This window comes from Chinchilla lanigera, unplaced genomic scaffold (genome assembly GCF_000276665.1).
Source record: "Chinchilla lanigera isolate Chin_1 unplaced genomic scaffold, ChiLan1.0 scaffold00018, whole genome shotgun sequence".
Lineage (NCBI taxonomy): Eukaryota > Metazoa > Chordata > Mammalia > Rodentia > Chinchillidae > Chinchilla > Chinchilla lanigera.
Genome location: NW_004955419.1, coordinates 6,904,049 through 6,924,301, shown reverse-complemented (window position 1 = coordinate 6,924,301; position 20,253 = coordinate 6,904,049). Strand labels below are relative to the sequence as shown.

Genomic DNA, 20,253 nt, shown 5'->3' with positions numbered 1-20,253 from the left:
AGGTAGGGAGCCAGTTAGATTATGTAGTATGGAATATAAAAAATGACCTTAAGCCTGGTGTGGTGGTACTTCTTACTCCAGGACTCTGGGAAGATTTCTGGAATATGAGGCCAGTCTGGGCTACACAACTAGTTGAAGGCCAACCTACAGCTATATAGCAAGACTTTGTCACACACACGCACACACACACACACACACACACACACACACACACATAGAAGCAAACTTCAATCAAAAGGCAAATTTGGTAACAGAGCACACAGACACTATAGCAAAATACTTCAAAAATGGTTACTTCAAACTATATATTAATTATCAGTCCATTCATATGATTAATTTAATAATTAAAAAATATCTTAAATTTTCAAAGTAACATTAGGGATTTGTGACACCCCCCCAAAAAATAACACTGGACTAGGCATAAAATAACCCAACAGTCTTTGTCACTAATTATAAGACTTGAGTGAATCATTTATTTGTCTCACTAAGTTCAGCAAACTTCATATCTCATTATTTCTCCTGAAATTATAATTCTCAAAAGGACCTGAATAAGTGAAGCTCCTCAGGGAACTAGATCTCTTCCAGCTGTCTGACAAGGAACACAAGACCATGTGTTGGTCACTTGCTGAAGGTTGGCGTGGGCTAACTGGACCTAGAACTTAGGCATTCAAACCACCAACACCTCCCCACTCCCCACCTGCAGCCATAACTTCCAGCCATACCAAAAGCTTGCCTCCTCTTCACGTGGAAGTGATATGCATTAGATATATCAATGAATAGAATTTTTGTAAACATTAACTTTTTATAGGTAAATATAATTGTCAGAAATTACCATATTTTTGGATTTCAAAGTAGGTGGTTCCAGTTGTTGAAAAGTTCTCCTTATATTTAGCCTTAATTGTCCACACACCGTATCTGTGGAAGTAAAATACTGTAAATTATAGATGTCATAAAATAATTTAAATTCACCCAGAGGAAATCTAATAAATTCCTATTTTTAATTTATTAGTTTATGGCTTAAATGTATTAAACTATGTTTAGATATATGTAGCCTAAGTAAGCATTTGATTTGGGAGAAATTTTTAAGTAATGAACTGAAATTATTGAGCATTTTCAGATTTTAGTTTTTCATACGTTGCTATTTTTCTTAATGTAATCATTACCTTTGAGAAACTGATGACAATTTAGGAATTTACTTAATCTTATTTAAAGAGGAAAATGACCTGCTTAATAACCTTCATTCAACATTTTTGTTCCTACTGCTCAATTAAGAACTGAATATAGCCAGGCGTGGTGGCCCATGCCTGTCATCCCAGCACTGGGGAGGCTGAGGCAGGAGGATTGTTTCGAGTTTGGGATCAGCCTGGGTTACAAAGTGAGCTCAAGGCCAGCCTGCCCTGCATAGCGAGACCCTTTCTCAAACAGAAAAAAAAAAAAAAAAAAAGGAACTGAAGATAGAAAATGAAGAAAATGGAAGAGCTGTGGTCTTTCACAAAGTTAAGGGTCCATGCAAGTTAAATTTTTACTTTTCCATTGACTAGCAGTTTTGATTCAAGCAAGTGACTTTTGCGAAATGAGAAAAGTTAATACTGACCTTCAAGATTGATTATGTGGTCAATGGATGATAATATGTTATCAACATTAGTCATATATTTGACATCTTTACCTCTAGTCCATTGCTTTTTTCCTTTGTTAGGGATTTGCCTTCACAGATCCCTAACATATTAACTTGGAAATTTAAGATACTCTTCTTGAAATAATTTATATTAGTGGACCAATAATTAACATCTAAATAACTTAATCTCACCACTGTTATTATACTAACATTATTACTGTTCTCATCATTATTTCAAAGAGTACTCGCCAAATATGCATTATGTCAAAGTAGTGAGAAATAAAAATGAGCAATACAGACAAAGCCCCTGGCCCTCCAGGAGTTTATAATCTAGTAGAGGAATAAAAATGGAAGCAAATTAATAAATAAGTAATTATGACATGAAAGTAAGTGTCACAGAGAAAATACACAAAGCAGAGAGATGGAGAGAAGAGAGAGTCGAGACTACACTAGATCTTGTTCAGGGATGGCCTTTTTGCAAAGGCAATATTTCCCCTCTGTCCTACAGATGAGAAGCTAACCATGGGAGGAGCAAGGTGAGCACATTCTAAGCAGGTTCATAGGTTCTAAAGTGAAAAGGTGCTGGTCGTGATAGACTCCCATGGCTGATCCATGATCTGCCATCAGACAAGGAGCACAAGACGAAGTCAGAGAAATGAAGACAGTAGTAAACGAATCATCGGTTCAATTCTATACTGCTAAGCTTGTGGAACTTTCAAGAAAGTGTACAGTTCTTCAATTATCCAAATTATCTCAATTTCCCAATTCCAACCCACAGTTTTAGAAAAAAAAATACTAGTACAGTGAGCTAACTGAAAGCTCCTTTCTACATGGTAAAGGAAATGACAGAAATATTTCACGTTAAAGTATATTGTAGCCATTGTTAGGGGCTTTTGACTTGTACATCCTACTCTAAATCCTTGAAAGGAAGGATTACGATTGTTTCTGTTTTGCTTCTCTCCTATTGTGAACTGTATGTTCCAGTAATTTATTCACTAAATATGTGCTGCATAGAACTCTGTTTAAACATGTTCTAAAAATGCTTTCACATGAGACCAAATAGAAGGAGAAGGAGAAAGAGGAAGGGGGAAGGGGAGTGGGGGGTAAGGGAGGCGCAGGGGGAGGGGAAGGAGGAGGGGAGAGAGAAGAAAAGAAGGAGGAGGAGAGGGGGGAGAAAGAGGAAGAGGGAGGGAAGAGGGAGAGAGAGGAGGAGGAACAGCAGAACGAACAAGGAGGGGGAGGGAGAGGGCCTATCAGAGGCAGGGAGTATTGGTTTTGATGGAGAAAAAAAGAAAAAAGAGGAAGACTGACTGGGAACACCTTTTCCCTCTTTCCAACTTTCATTTGTATATACAAAAAGAATGGATGAAAAGTCTGAGAAAATATTTCTCTTTCTATTTTTTTTTAAATTTTAGCTGCAGAGGGGGCAGTTTGTTGCCTAAGCTGGCCCAGAATCTGGGCTTAAGCGATCTACTGCCTCAGCCTCCCAGGTAGCTGAGACTACTAAGGTGTTGGGCAAGGAATTTTTTTTTTTATGCCAGCAACTGAGCCTACCTTCTCGCTAGCCTTGAAAAGATTTTACATATCCACATCTGTAGCACTTTGTTAGCCCTACATGACTCCACTGATTGCTTATCTGCTTTAGGGGGAAAAGTTATAGATACACATTTTAAACAAAAAACAAAACAAAACTGTGTTAACATATTATACATACTTAGGATTAGATAGAATCTTGAAGTCAGGAAAAGAGATAATTCCAGAATAATCATTTTCTTCTACTGTGTCAACTTCTAATCCTTCAGGATCCTTGGAATAAAACAAATGCCATTGTCTTAGTTCATTTTCTGTTGCTATAGGAGAATACTGAGTGTGGGTAACTTACAAAGAACAGAAGTTTATTTTGATGCACATCTCTGGAGGCTTAAAGTCCAAGAGGATGGCAGTGGCATCAGGCAGGGCCCCTCCTGCCGCATTTTATGGTGGAAAAGAGACAGGGAGAGCAAGCCCATTTGTAAGAGCTCACTTTTATGACAAAGTCATTCCCAGAGAATGACTCACTCTAATGAGAAAAGACTTAATTAGTTCCTGAGGGTGAACCCCCCTGACCTAAGCACCTCCCACTGGGCTCTTCCTCCTGCACTGCCATATTGGAAATTAAGAGTGCATACCATGATTGCAGCCGGGGGTAGGGGGTGGAGGGGGAGGAGAGGTGGGACATGTTCTAAGCATAGAGCCACATTTTAAAAATTTAACTGATTATATATATTCTTTGACGTACAATACCATTTACCAACAAATACTCATACTGCAAATTAAGTATGAAAAACACAATTTGATTAAATATTATGGAAAACAAATACAGTTCATTTAAAGCCACTTCCCTCCATCTTTTTTGTACTTTCTCTACTTTATTATCCAGAAGAGATTGTACTCTCTGTTCTACAATTTTAAAAAGAAGTACAATAAAATATAAATAACAACAAAATAACTGATGGTTTTTAATAACCTAAATGTCAACTTAGGCTTTATAAATACCAGAATCTAATTTGAAGTTTTCCAAATTAAGTATTCTATAAACTGTATTTTCTTACTAGACATTTGATAAATGTACAAATCGATGCTTTGAGCTTGATAAAATCCTTAAGATGATTAGGAAAATTTGAGGATTCTCATAAAGCAGAACCATAAGGTTATTTGTTTTCAGTTTAGCAAGTTATCTAGATGAGGTTTCAACTTTCCTTAAACAGATGGAGATTTAAGTTAAAAAGAAAAGAAACATACCATAACCAAAACTGATGATTGAAATTTTAAGGTACTTTTGTTTTTAAATTACAAGTTGTAAAACATACAAAAGTGTATTTTGAAGAACAGCACCTGTAGTAGGTATCTTTCTGCCTGTTCTTCATCTCATTATCAGGTACGGGCAATCCGTCTGAAAGGGTCTCTTCCTGTGGCCCTGGGCTAAGCTTCCTCAGTACTCCACTGCCTGCCATACCAGGGCTGCACTTTACTAAAATTCAGCTACAGGGACATGGGATACAGACTCTATCTCCACACCTCTGGTGTTCTTCAATGGAAAAAAGAGCATTCAAGATGACGTTGCTTTGCTTGGTTCTCTTGCAGATGTTCTGTAGGTCTGCCACTTTATTTACCATTCTCATTTTTTAATACCTAGTCTCATGGTCTTTCTGTTCCCATAAATTAACTCATGCTGTTCAATACATGAAATGGCCTTCATTATTTTCACAGAACCTGTGTGAATTCCCTTCATGGAGGAAACCCAGATCAAAGTTTCCCTTAGTTATCCCATCACAGGTAAGGATTATATCACTCCTCACTCTCAGCCATATTTTGTTTTCCCTCCGACTTTCTGTATCATTTGCCTCAATACACACATTATTTGGGTTATATTATAGTATGGTTTTGTTCTCTAATATCTACTCTTTTGTATGTTGCTTTCTAAGTTTGTCTGTTTGAGTAGCAAAAAGATATGGCAGCCTATTGCATAAAACCATTACTACTACACCTAATGTTACTAAGTGAGCAATTACAAGTTGTGATATTTTATTTCTCCACACACACAAAAATTTAAGTGTGAAAACTGCTTAAAACTATGGGATTTATTACAAACTTACAAACTGAGTAAGACCACAGGTTGTATTCTGGCCATCCGTTGTGCTTGTCATATCTGATTAATAATTGATAAATGATAACCCCAAGTTTAGCCAAATTTTCCACATGTATTAATGTAATAGTTACTAAACTTTGAGCTCCTTAAAAGTAAATAGCAGGGAGCTGGGGATGTAGCTCAGTGGCATAAGTGCTTGCCTGGCAAGGCTGAGGTCATGAGTTCTATTCCTGGTACCCCCCCCCCCCGCAAAAAAGTAAATAGCATGGATTATAATTCTTTGTCTTATTTTATACAATTAAAGATTTTTGTACAGAGAGCTATTCAATTCCTAATCAGTGGGCTTTACAAGTAATCTAAGGGCTTAACTCAAAATCCATCAAATTGTTGGGATTTAATGTTTATATATGTCTATTTGTAAATGTAGAGATCTATAATGCTATATTCATGATGGATGTTTAATAATAATTTATGAGATATGGAAGGAATTAGTGTAGTGTGAGGTCAGGTCCTCAAAAGTGAGATAAAGTCTTTTTAAATAGATAAAATACTTACTATGAAAGTTAAGACAGTTTCTCTTTTGGCTGGCTTCAGGTCATCATTCAGGGAATAGACTGTAACTTTTACTATAAGAGTAATTGATATCATTAAAAATTCTGCTAAACACAAGAATATTTTGATTTTTTTAAAACAATCATCCTTGAAGAGCTAAATCTCATTTAAAATTCAATACACACAGAATACATATTTATTTGTTTGTTTTGTTTTTTTCTCTGGTACCGGGAATCGAACTCAGGACCTTGTGCTTGCCAGGCAGGCACTGTGCAGCTGAGCTAAATCCGCAGCCCCCAGAATATATATTTAAAAGAAAGAAAATGTTAGTTAGTAATATATGTTACTGAGAAATCTTAAGAGACTACTGTGGAATTTCTTTAAAGAGCTACCTCTAGAATTCAAAGTAGAATTGACTTTATTAAAATATGTTTACATATGAATTTTTGGGAACACATCCATAGTACAAAATTAGTTATCATTATTAGTTATCATTAATATTATAGTACCAAAACAGTGGTGGTTATATGGAGTATAAAATATTGTCTTCTATTAGGGTAAAGATTTTAATGGAAAATTAACAATTTGATTAGACATTGTGTACTCTTCCACTTATGAAAACCAACAAGGCTCCAAATTAGTTCTTATCGCAAAAGACAGCTTTGAGAAAGTAAAAGTAACCTGTGATTGAGGTTGTGATTGTATAGCTTTGTCAAGGTACTAAGGTCTGTCGAGTCTTGCATTTTAAATTGTGAATTGTGCAGTATGCAAATTTTTGATTGAATGAAGTTGTTTTATTTAAAATAAAAACACAGTTTTGAACTGCATGGTTTTATTATATTTATTCAGCAAATTCTGTAATTGCTCAATAAATATAATTGATATCTCATTGTGAAAAGAGTAATGACAGGACTTAGTGCTATTAGTTCTCTACCATTTCTTTCTGACAATTAATAAATCCCTGCTTTTAAACAAAAGCCTTTGTTTAACTTTTAACTCATACTTGTTTGATACATACTGATCTAGTTTCTTCCAGTGGCATATTATAATTTCTCTAAGGTTTTGCAGATGTTCAAATTATTTCATGGCCAAAATTTTGCCCACAAAATATAACAGATCTCCACCACAAGCCCCATATCTTAGAGGGTGAATATTTTATATATATATCTACAAAGAAGCCACATCAAAACTAATCTTAATAAGCACAGAAGATGAAAGCAATATACTCAGTAAGTGTCTTACCTTCTACTCTGTCCTTCCTCTTATACCTGTATCCCAACTTGAATCCTCTCTCCTGCCTTGTGAATACACCCAGGCTAGGAGCAAGCATTCCTAGCCTAGGGAGGGGGTGGATTTGATGGTGAAGGAGAACAGGAGCAGAAAAGGCTGCTTCTCACAAGGATCACAGAAAGGGTGCAGTAGGAGTTAACAAGACAAAGGGGGGACAGGAAGGTACTGGGCAGAGATAATGGCACATTAACGCAGGCCTTGATGTGGATGAGAAAAAGATGGAGCAAGCAACTGGAATGAGGCCAGTTTGACTTGAGTCCCATGCTGAGAGGACTCATGGTAGGTGATGAAGCTGAGGAAGAAATCAGGACACAGGCTGTGTGTAACTCAAGTATTTGGGCCAATATTCTAATGTTCTTTATGAAGTCTTGGAGACTCAAGCCTTCATCCTAAAGATGCTCACACTAAAAATCCTTCAAGGACATTCAGATCAAACATGAAGTCTACATAAACCTTAATTTTGGGAAAGGGACATAGCTCAGAGGAAGATTACTGGTCTAGCATCTGCAACACCTTGGGTTTTATTCCTACTAGTGCAAAAAGCTTGATTTTTATGTATACCACTGAAATAATAAATCAACACACATCAACAGGAAAATCACTAAGGAAGAGAAAAGATTTGGACATGTCTTTAAGGTAACTATGAAGCAAAACATCAGGTTACAGATGCTAAGTGTACTGTTAGACAGGTCTGGAAATCATAAGGAAAAATAGCTGTGGAGTTGTATATCTGATGCTTATCAATATGCTGCATAGGTGGCAAAAGAAGTCATGGAAGTAAATGACATTTTCTGAAGAAAAAATAAGAGTTAGAAAACTGCCATTCATGGGAACAACTGTTTATAGGGATGAATAATGGCCATGAGCCAGCAAAGAGGCCTGAAAAGGAATAGAAATAATAAAATATAAAGGAAAATTTGATGAGGATGATGTTATTAGAAAAGGTTTTGATCAGTAGTAAGAGTCATAGAATTGATAATGGAGTAGACGATATAAAAGAGTAATGATGAATGTAATGTTGCTTATGGTGATGAGAATGTTTGTAAAGCTGAAGAATTATTAAAAATATCCATTTAAAAATATGTCATTCAGGACTTCAGAGCTATAAACACCAAAATTTGATCGATTTTTAAAAATGACATTTAAGTAAGTCTTTTCCTTCTGTGTAAATAAGACTTTGTAGTATTCCACAGATTAGGCAGTAATGGAAAACAATTTCCTAATACTGATGTGTTAGACACTGTTTTAAAAGCTTCATATATAAGAATTCACTTTGTGCAGTTCCATCAGGTAAGTTGTATTATTGTCTTCATTTGGCAGATGACAAACACGGAACTTTGAGAGTCCAACTCACACAGTTTCACGTAGCTAATAATAGGCCAAGCTAGGATCTGAACCAAGATATGCTGGCTGTAGAGTCTGCTTTCACCACTATATTTCACTACCTCTCACCAATGGGCCAGTAATATCCAGAGGAATTTCTTCAGTTTTCCTCTATGATTAGAACAGATGGAGTTACTTTATCTTTTTACAGTAAAGTCCTGATAAAGAAGCAGTAGCGGAGCAGTTAATCAGGGAAAACCTGGATAACTAAGAAGGGTCCCAGGCTCTCAGCATTAGACTATGTACTTATTGGATAATAACTGATGACCCTAAGTGTGAACAGTGTAAATAGTACCCAATTAATGAAGCATCCTCTAATATAGAAGGAGGACAGGGAGAAGGGCATGCTTGTCTCTAAGTATGACTAAATTTAAAAGGACTCACGCCTTATGAGCAGAGACTATTGCCTTGCATACCAAGTCTCCTTCTTGGAGTCAAGGGATGGTACTACTCTGGATATGACATTCTAAGCTGATACCCAAATCCTCAAGATTCCTAGGCCTGTCCTTTCTGAGCTGATCATAAAAGGTGCTCCTGCCGAAATGTTCTCTGAGGAGCTCCTGACCCCCTCACTGTTGTCATCAGGAACACCAATCAACATTCAGCAAGTACCCACTACACGCAGAGCTTTTCAACAAAACCTGCTGTCCTGTCTCCTTTTCTCTGTCCTTCCCCGCCAATATCATTAAATATTATGACCTCTGCCTTGCACACACATGTGGCATAATGCCATTTCTGAGGTGCTTAAAGAGCAATGATGGTGAGAAAGAGAGATAAGAAAATTGAAGCTTTGCAAACATGTGTCTATACTAGGTAGCAGCAATATTTTCTATTTTCCTTTTGCTTTACTGGGGGGAAAATCTCAGTACTCCTCCAACAAAAGTTTTGATTGGCTGTTCTTCTCTCCCCCCCGCCCCAAGCTAACAGAAGAACTGTGCATTGAAAGTGTTTTAACAGACACTTTCTCAGGTCCAAATCCTTTGAAAACTGTGCACTTTTGTGACCAATTTATTCTTTAGTTTTCCCTATGTGGTGATTAATTCCAGAGTCAATGAAATTTTCCATGAACATGGATCTAGAATAATGTATTTTCCATTTGCCAAAATTTTTTGCAATTAAGTCCTCTATTCGTTTAGTAAATTCTAACATAATATGTTACGATGTTTAAAAATCTTTTTTCCTATTTTAAAATAACTGATAGGACTGATAATGTAATTTTTAAAAAATTTACAGCTTTATTTATTTATTTATTTTGTCTTTTTTGAGACAGGGTTTTGCTATGCAGTTCAGGTTGACCTTGAACCCATGGTGATCCTCCTGCCTCAGCTTCCCAAGTGCTGGGATTACAGGCTTGCGCCACCATGCCCTACTGTAATTGTTGTTTTTGCAATTTACTTAGCAAATTCTCTATAAATTTAAAATTAAAGGGGCTGGGGGTTTAGCTCAGCGGCAAAAGCGCCTGCCTGGCAAGCACAAGGTCATGAGTTCGGTTCCCGGTACCAGAGAAAAACCAAAAAAAACAAAAAAGAATAAAATTAAAGTGCTGTTTGAAAATATAAAAGTCATAGGAATTCAGAATCTTTTGCACAAGATGAAAATCTGTCTCTGTTCAATTTCAGGTGTTTTATAATACAACGTCAGTTTCTCCCCCAAGAAAACAGCATCTAACTCTACCTGATTCATGTGGAGCATAAACAGGTTTGTCTGTACGAACGAAGAGAAATCCATTGTCATAGGTTACTGGAATTTTTTTCAATTTTGAAAAATGCTTTGATACAACTTCTAGATACACATACGAAATGGAGTTTTGTCCTCCAGGCAATTTCTTGGGTTGTATCTGTAAAAGAAAACATTGATGAAAAAGAGTAAACTAATTCTAAGGTTAGAGGCTGGGGATATACCTCAGTGGCACAAGCCCCTGCCTGGCAAGCACAAGGTCCTGAGTTTGATTTCCGGTACCAAAAAAAAAGAATTCTAGTGGTAGAGAGCATGTTAGCTTTCCAGGCACCACTGTAATATTGTCATAGTGAAAATAAGTGTGCATATCTTATCATTTAAAATGTGGTACAGAAGCCAGAAGAGTACATCAATTTTGTCCAAAGCCCTTCACTACCTAATATTATAACCAAAATGTAGCTTTAAATGATTGGAAGTCTTATTGGCTCTACGTGTCCTAAATTTTACACACAGTGAAACAACTACTAGTGAAGCTCATAAGAAATCTTCGCGTAATCAGCTCACTAGATGTATCCATGCTCTCCCTTTCCTCTGTACAGTATCTTGACTGATGTTCTAGACACTTTGTATTACAGTGCACACTTCTGCTCTGACAAGGTAGATGCACACACCTAAATTTGTGTATAAAATTGCAAATAAGTAACTCCTTTACTTTCAGTGCTATATGAATCTAATGTGCAATAAAAGGAAAAAAGTATTTGTGAATGTTTAAGCTTTGAAAAGTTAACCACTAAACCACAGGAAAAAGTTAACCACTAAACCACCTGCTGTGGAATTACTGCATGTGAGATTACTGTAGAAATTTGGAAAACAGTATAAATCTATAGGTTTTCTGCACTCATACTGCTTTACAGGTATCTGTAAGCCCCCTCCTCTCTTCCCCAAGCTCCTCCAACTGGCCTGTATGCCCTGGGGACTGAGCTCAGCGCCTGTTCACTGGGTTATATCTTCAGCCCCCTCGCTTTTTCTTTTTATTTTTTCCTTTTTAAAAAAAATTATTTTAAAGAGAGTAACAAAATAATAACATAGACAAAAACAAAACAACACAAAAACAATAAAAATGACACAGGATTTTGAAACAAAATGATAGGAATTAACAGTGGTTGTCATATTACATACTGTTATCCTCAATGAAGTTGCTCTGGTTACCAGAAGTAAGAATGCAAGATTGATCAAACCGTTAAAGAGAATTTTAAAAATATATAAAAAACATTAGAAATGATACAGAGCTTCACTAAACAAGGTGGTAGGCATTCACCAATGGTTGTTATATTGCATATTGTTGTCTTCAAATCAGTTGTTCAGATTACCAGATATAGGCATGTGAAATTGGTCCAAAAAACTAAGAATTAACTGTTCCAGTGAATACACCAATAGACATCAGCAGTATAATTATCCCAGCTATCCTTTCATATACATATATTTTTCCCTTCCTTCTTTAGAGAAGCACTAGTCTAAATGAGCCCCAGAGCTCCTTCAAAGACTGATATTCTATAATTTTTCTGATTCTTCATTAAGTATCAGACTTTTAGTAAGAGTTGAATTACAAACAGGTCTCTAACCAATAAATACTGTGATGTCTTAATGGAAGAAGTTAGTTAATCAAGCTTGTTCTTTCTATTAATTGTGTGTTGTCAAAGGCAGCTGTTCCCTCTATTAATCAATAATTTTATTTCAAAGCTATAATTATGGACTATTGGAGTTTAAACAGACATATGTTAAATAGCATCTGTGCATGTTTATGAGCAATGCTGTACAGACAAACATGAATATTCATATTTCTCAATTTCTTTGTAATGATAATTTGCATAGCAAGAAAATATTTTAAGTTCATATTGAAATATTTTCACAGTGGTACAATTTGGAAAGGGGGTACTTGGAATTGAACCTGGAGCCTTCTGCATGCTACGCAAGTTAAGTGCTCTACACAACATTGTGTTACATCCCCTACCCTTTAAGAAAAAAAATATTTATATGGGGTCTCATTAAGTTGCACAGACTGGCCTCAAACTTTTTTTTTTGTTTTTGTTTTTGTTTTTCTCCGGTACCGGGAACCGAACTCACAACCTTGCGCTTGCCAGGCAGGCGCTTTGCCGCTGAGCTAAATCCCCAGCCCCTGGCCTCAAACTTTTGATTCTCCTGCCTCGGCCTTCTGAGGAGCTGGGATTACAGATGTGTACTATTAGGCCCAGAAGTACAATTTCATTTTCCAATAAGAATGTGAACATTTACATGCATTACTGTTTAGAATTGTCAGTTTCACTCAGATTATCATTCCAGATAATCATCTAATAATTACATAGTGGTACAGTGGTGTAAATTATTAAATCTGTATTTTTAATATTTAAGCAAATATAGATAGGTAGATAATATTTTAGCAAATAAAATATATATTGATAGATACATACTGTTAAGACTGCAGAGTTTTGGAATTTATTTTCTCTGTCTAAATGAACATAGCCTGAAGAGTAACTAAAATTTTTATCAGGATAACTTTTTATAGAGATTGTTGCATCAAACGCTTCAGTGTATCCATAACCTTGAATTACAATCTTTTCAGATGCTCCAACTCGAAATACTTTGGGTGCTGAAATGACATATCTGTTGAAACAGGAAAAAAAGAATATTTTCTTATATGCTGATACTTATTTCTCTCACTTGAGATTCAATCTAAATTAGACATTTCAACTGGAAAATGATAAATCCAAATCAATTTTTTATTTTGTGATTTATGATAACTTGAGCATAGTTCCCAAGAAGAAATAGCTGTGATTAAGCCCTGAGAAATAGGGCTGGAGATCTGGGTTACATTTAGAAAGGTAAAAATACTTCCTCTGGGTTGCTGTCACCCAGGATGACTCAACAGCATTGACTAGGTGTTTAGTGTTGACTAGGTAAGTGTCCCTTTATCCCAATGAACACGAAAAGTAACACAGGCACCAGCCACACAATGCCAGCTTTGCCATCTGCTTGCCAGGTGGCTGAGGCAAAGTCACTAATCTGTGAGGCAAAAATAATTTATCTATGAAAATAACTTTTTCAAAACCTTGGCCATGGAAGGGTTAAATAAGAATGTATTCTATTAAAGCACCCAGCATGCTTAGTACTTAGTAAATAAGGTTCACTAGAGTCATTAAATTAGTTAGAGGAGGTAACCTTAGAAATATTATACTACTGGGTGGATAAAAACAAAGATAAAATACAAATGGGCTGGAGGAATGTTCTGGAAACGGAAATAGTGGTGCAGGTTCATCATCATTCTGCAACAGTAACAATAACAGTAATTGAGTAGTTATATTTCAAAGCCATGTGAGCGGTTTACATAGAATCTTTTAATCTTTATGAAAAGTGAATGATGTAGGTACTAGTATTCCTATTTTTCACATGATCGGAGGTTAATTAGACAAGGTCACATAGCTTACAAGTAAATGAGCCAGGACTTTATATTCAGTTCTTTGTCTCTTGTTATGTGTATAATTGAGGTCAAGGACACAAGCACTGATGAAGTTATAGTCTGTTTCCTTGCTATTATTTCTCACGCAAATTACACAGGAATGAAAGTGAATGTGTACAAGATTTTGAAGCAATTTTTAGTGTGATCTTTTTCATTGTCTTATTAAATGGAAACTTGCAAATACAAACTAGAGTATTAACAATACATCAGAAAGCATCTAATTTGAGGGGCTGGGGATTTAGCTCAGCTGCACAGCGCCTGCCTGGCAAGCACGACGTCGTGAGTTTGATTCCCGGTACCAGAAAAAAAACCAAACAAACCAGAAAGCATCTAATTTGAATAGTGAGGGCCATGTGCTATTACAGAGAAAAAGAAGAGTGCATCAAGCCGAAAGGGCACAGTGATTAACGAATTCAAGGGGTCCAACCGGCTTAGAGGGCAACTGTCACCCCTAGTGAAAGAACTGTGCAGGCTCTTACCAACATTATGGCATTTTAAATGTCTTTAAAAATCAGCAAGTCTTTAGTAGCAGTGAATTACCTTGGAAGCAATTAAGTCGTTTAAAGCAGCTGGTAGTTCTCCTCTGTAACTAACTGGGACCTGCTAATAGGCAAACTGAAGCATCTCCTGACTTCCAGCCATCCTCTAACCTGTATGCTCAACAGGGGACCAGACAGGTTGAGAAATGATAACAAGATACATTTTACTGCAGTCTTACTTGTTCTGAGCACTATTCTAAACACTTTATATACACAAACACACACACATGAATATAAATATATTTCATAGCATTCCTATAACTATTCAGTGAGGAGCGTTTATAATTGCTTGCATTTTAAGACAAGCAAACAGCTAATGAACTTGCCCAAGGTCACCGAGCTAGCAAGTTATAAAATTAAGGATGAACAAGAACACTAAATCTGCTGGAAGACAGAATAGGCAGATCTTTGGAAGACAGGTGTTGGCAAAGACTTTATGAACAAAACCCACATCACACAGGAATGACCACAAAGAATCAACAACTGAGTTCTCATCTTATTGAAAAGCTTTTGCACAGCAAAAGAAATCACCAGCAGAGTGAAAATACAACCCAGAGTGGGAAAAAAATTATGCCAGCTGTTCCTTAGACAAAGGACTAATATCTAGAAGATATAAAGAACTGAAAAAAATCAGACCCTCTAAATACAAAGACCCAAACCAAAAATGGGCATCTGAGTTAAATAGACATTTCTCAGAAGTAAAACTGGCAAATAAATATATGAAAAATGTTCAGCATCACTGGTTATTCAAGGGATGCAAATTGAAACAACACTGAGATTCCATGTCACTCCAGAAAGAATGGCTATCATCAAGAAATCAACCAATAACAAATGCTGGCAGGGCTGTGGGGAAAAAGGAACCCATCTCCACTGTTGGTGGGAGGGTAGGCTGTTGAAACCACTGTGAAAATCAGTGGGGATATTTCTAAAAAAACTAGGACTAGTAGTCCCATTTGACCCAGCTATTCCAGCTGTTCCTCTTCGGGGAATTTCCCCAAAGAATTAGTTTATTTTGATTTTTTTTTTGTTTTTCTTCTGGTACTGGAAATCAAACTCACAACCTTGCGCTTGCCAGGAAGGTGCTGTGCCGCTGAGCTAAATCCCCAGCCCCTGCTCTAAAGAATTAAGAGCATCATACCACAGTGATATATGTGCACACATGTTTAGAGCAGCACAGTTTGTAATAGCTAAATCTTGGAAGCAACCCAAATGCCTAGCCAATAAATGGATAAAAAAGATGTGATGATTTCATATAATGATTACTCGGCCATAAAGAAAGATAAAATTGAGACATTCATAGCCAAATGGATGGACCTTGAGACCATAATCATAAGTGAAATAAATTAGACACACGTGTAAATATCACATTATCTCTCTGGTGTGAGAAACTGAAAATGTAAATAAGAACATAACTGTGCAATAGATATTGTGAAATAGGAAGAAACTGTTCAAAATTAAAAGAGAAATAGGGAGGGAGGAGGGAGGGAAAAGGAAGAGAAAGAAAAAATGAGAAAAGAAGGATAAAATGAAAACTGTGCTCTGTGAACAGGGAGGGGAAGAGGGGATGGAAGTGGGAAAAAAACAGGAATTATGTACAGATACAAATTCCCTATAATGAATGTGGTCATTATTATACACCTAAATTGTATCAACTTAAATAAAAAATAAATAAAATTAAGGATGAACTTGAACTGCCTGTTCTCAGAATTAGCACTCTGAACAGCTGTCCTAAATTGAACTTAAGAAAATGTTTGCAATCAGAAAAATCTAGGGATTACAAGCTATTATAATTTCAATATTTTTATGGGCCTTGTTTTTCGGTTTAATATATTGTTTTGAGTAGTCTTTTGGGTGATACCAGCAAGACAAAACATTCAGTATTTAGAAGCTCCTAGAAGATGACTGTGGAACCAGCTCCTATATTTCATCTTTATTGATATTCATCAATATGAAGAATTTCATACTTTTATTTTCTCTCAAGAGCTGCAAAGAATCAGGCTGCTGAGTTTGCAAAGAGGGGAAAATGTTACTTTGGGCTTTAAAAAATAGTCTTTCCCCCTGGTATTTGCATGGTTTGCTCTCTCATGTCTGTTGTTTGTCACTTCTGTAAGAGAATCTTTCCTGTCCACATTCTGAGATAGTGCCCATCATTTCTTTATCTTCTTTGTCTTCATAGTACTAATAATTACCAGTCCTTATTTATTCATTCCTTCTTTCCTTCATTCATTATTTTGCCTCTCCAACTAGAATGTAAGCTCTAGCAATTGTCCTTTCCCATCTGCTGATCTTCACTGCTTATCACATAGTAGGTGCTCAATAAATATTTGATGACTTAGTCAAAATAATAATTACCAAGTTGTAAATGACATACTCTCCCATACTCTCCTCTTTTATTAAGGACCAATGCAGTGTAATAAAATCACTCAGAATATTCCTGGACAAGAATGATGGGACTCCAGATCATAGCACTAATTCGGCTACCAATTTGAAGCCAAATAATCTCAATCTCTATGAACTTCAGCTGCTTGTCTTTCAAAAAAAGAATGACTGCAGGGATTGACCTAGTGTGTATAAGGTTCTGGACCCAATCCCCAGTAGCAAAAGTCAATCAAACAATCAATACCACAAAGTACCGAAAGTGACAGGTGATTGTGGCCATTTTATGACATCCAGGTATATATTTATATTTGTAATATACTTAACATATTTATTTATATAAATTTATGACAAAAAAGATAAACTGAAGTGATAAACAGGATACTTTAATAAAAGCCCTGCTTTCGTCTTCTACTAGCAAGTAGCTTTTTACCAGTTACCTCCCCTGTCTGGACTTGTCCTTTTACATAAATGAATGAGTCCCATTAGGTAATGTCCAGTTACTATTCACTCCTATGGTATTATTTCCAGATAAAATATATCTAATATATAGCATAGCCAAGTGTGGTAGTGAATGCTGAGGCAAGAGGATCACTGTGAGTTCGAGATCAGCAGGGCTACATACACAGTGAAATCAAGGTCAGGCTGGGCTACAAAGTGAGTTCAGCACCAGCCTGCACTACAAAGCAAAGTGCAAGACTGTCTCAAAACACCAACACCAAAACCCAAAACAAATTTAAAAAGAATATAGTTTGAAAGAACATTTCAATAACATTGAGTATTATAAAGAATCACCTCATAAATGTAGAAGCTATTGCAACAACAGATTTTTAAATCACAGAATTAATCCCCAGGTAATTCTGGTTTAACTGTATTGCTGTGGTTTGTGTCTGGATGTCCCCCCAAATCTTCATGCAGTCATGGGGTGGGGTTCTAAAGTTTATGATTGATTCATGGTCCAAAGTTGGGATTAGGGGCAGGTAGTTGGCATATAATGTAAGGGAAGGAAAGAGGCTTGCTCTCTGCTGCTCCTCCTTTTTGCTCTTGCTGCTTTTGCTGTTTTCCGCCATCATGAACCGTTGCCCTCTGCCATGTGCCACTCTGTCTTGGAGCCAGCCAAGTATGAATTGAAACTTCCACAAACTCTGAGTAAAATAAACTTTTCCTTCCTTTATTTTGGGTGTCAGGTATTTTGTCTCAGCAACAAAAGAAAAGTAACTAAGACATTTATATAGTCCTTGAAACACAGAGAGACCGTGCGCCCCATTTTCCTGTGTTCTCCGCTCTTTTGGGGTTTTTGGTGTGTGTGTGTTATTTTTTCTCGTCTCTTGTGTCTAGTATCTTCCTTCTTATAAGTGTGATCTTTTCCCTCTTCCCCCAAAATAGAGCTGGAGATGTGGCTCAATGATAGAGCATGCCTGCATTTGATTCCTAGTATCATAAATAAATAAATAAATACATAGCAGTAAATGCTAAGAAAGTTTATCATCTTGAGCTTGTACTATTTATGAACAGAAATTTGAATAATCATGTATGCAAACTTTTCTAAATAACATCCCATAAAATTTGTCATATTGTTAGCCACTCACCAAATCAAAACGCTTCTATGACTCTTACTCAGAAATGAGACTAGCCATTTGGTGTACTCAGGAGAAAGTTATTTTCAAATTCACACAATCTGTTGATTTTACTTTTTCGCTCATCTCAGCAAAGATGCGTTGCAAAATGAAGATAGATTGCTTTACTTACATTTGTTCCTGTCCCCAACTTTTCTCCAAGAAGATTAGAAAACAAAGTATTCCCCAAAGGCCCATGACTGGAGATGGATTGTATAAAACAATGAATATAACCTTCTGGATGCTACTTTCTTTTTAAGTAAACTAAGCTTCTAGAATTTGGATAAATTAGTTCTCTGATTAATTATTAACATCAGAAAAAGGGATCTCTAAGCAAATGAAAATAAGATCAATATACCCTTTTATATCCAAGGATAAAGATGGATATTTTATAGGAATTTACACCCAGGGGACTTAGTTTAATGAATATAAATAAACAGACTCTAAAATGGGAGTTTGAGAAAATGAAGAATGCCTCACTGCTAGAAATGTGAAAGTCACATTCCCTTTGGCCTTCTTGAGACCAAGGCAGTTGCTCTGACATTATACCTGGTAGGTTTTAATTGTTTCTGATATAGACAGAGACCCACTTGGGTTCAGTTTCAGACTGAGATGATTTTAGAGTGGGTCTGAATTAGACAAAGCTCACAAGGCAGTTTTTTTAGATAAGATTTAGGTGTTAATATCCTGCTTCTGGAAATGGTCGGTCTAAGGATAATCTAGTTCTGCAAAGGGGGTCCATGGTTTGGTTCTTTGGTGTCCCCACTCTAGAAAGGAAATTGAAAGTAGAGAAAAGATTGTGACCCACAGCGAAAAGGCCATGCTAAGGATGCCGGCCTCATAAGTAATCAAATACTTCAGTAAGGAATGTGTATACTCCAATGTCTATTAATTCATATATCCCTCATTCAAAATTTCCATTTATTGTGACATGGATTTTTATGTAAAATACTGTACTTTTCAGGAGGATTTTAATAATTTTGATATAAGAGCTCAAGAAAAAGTTCTTATAACAGCTGAATCTAGTAACAAATTTATAAATGAATAAAATTTTATTGCTAAGGTATTAAATTTAACTTTATCATTTATACATGCATTAGAATTTTTATTTACATCTTTTCTATCACTGCTTTCTACCTTATTATATAATATGAAATATATTTGAAATATAACAGAAGTCTTTAAACATATTTGTATAAATTAGATATTTGTGGTCACAGTGCCATTCCTTACTTTGAATTAGTAAAGCTCTATTACCAAAATTTTAACACTAAATTTGTTAAAGAAAAAAAGGAACAGAAAGGAAAATTTGATATATAAATTTCACTAAAGATATCTTTTAGTTTTGTCATTGAATATCAAAAGTCTGTCAGTATTGTTTGACCATCTAGGCCATTTATTTCAAAGGGAATTTTGTAAAATGATTAAGCTGGATTGCAAAAGATGGGTCAAGTTAAAACAAATAGTTCTTTTGCCCTCATTTTAGGGGAAAAAAAATTATTTAGGACCAAGACAATTCAACCAACAAAGGTAATATTTTTATAGGTGCAAAGAATTTGTTTTTGTTTTTGTGTTTTGCTTGTGCTGTAACATAAATACTAATAAATAGTATTTGCAAACTGTTGGCATGCTTCTCTGGTAAAAAAATTTTTAAGACTGATAGCTCTCAAAGATTCTCAACAGGAGGAATGTTCAGTAATTGATAGACCTGCAACTGTGTTTAATTAAAAAATTTCAAACTGTCTCTATGGCTCAAAGACAGATTTTTCTTTATATATTAAGATGTGATATTTGAGTAGGCCTCTAGTTTTTGTTTTGTTTTGTTTTTGTATAAATATTGCATTTCTAAAAGAGGAGCAGCTCAAGTCTGACAGGAACTTTGATAGACACTTAGCCATTGTTAGGGTTTGGATCTTAAGTATTCTCCCAAAGGTCCTGCATTGGTCCCCAGTTTAGCAAGGTTCAGAGATGAGGCCTCTGGGAGCTGATGGGATCACGAGGGCTGTGTCCCCCTGAATGCATTAATCCACTCTGGATAGCTTTTGGGACATGTAAAATTTAGG

The 20,253-nt window shown here is 36.0% G+C and overlaps 1 protein-coding gene across 3 annotated transcripts in view; it reads right to left on the bottom strand.

Moving 5' to 3' along the window:
- The window catches only part of LOC102020122 (complement C5-like), a 40,618-nt gene extending 22,187 nt beyond the window's left edge, over positions 1-18,431 (bottom strand). For all 3 annotated transcript variants that reach the window (XM_005382576.1, XM_005382578.1, XM_005382577.1), the window contains exons 1-6: positions 18,324-18,431; positions 12,614-12,806; positions 10,143-10,305; positions 5,799-5,869; positions 3,330-3,421; positions 833-915 (exon numbers count right to left, since the gene is read on the bottom strand). In XM_005382576.1, coding sequence (XP_005382633.1) covers positions 833-915; positions 3,330-3,421; positions 5,799-5,869; positions 10,143-10,305; positions 12,614-12,806; positions 18,324-18,388 — 667 coding nt within the window. In that variant the 5' untranslated portion in view covers positions 18,389-18,431. The remainder of the gene's footprint in view (positions 1-832; positions 916-3,329; positions 3,422-5,798; positions 5,870-10,142; positions 10,306-12,613; positions 12,807-18,323) is intronic.
- Between the last annotated feature and the right edge of the window lie 1,822 nt (positions 18,432-20,253).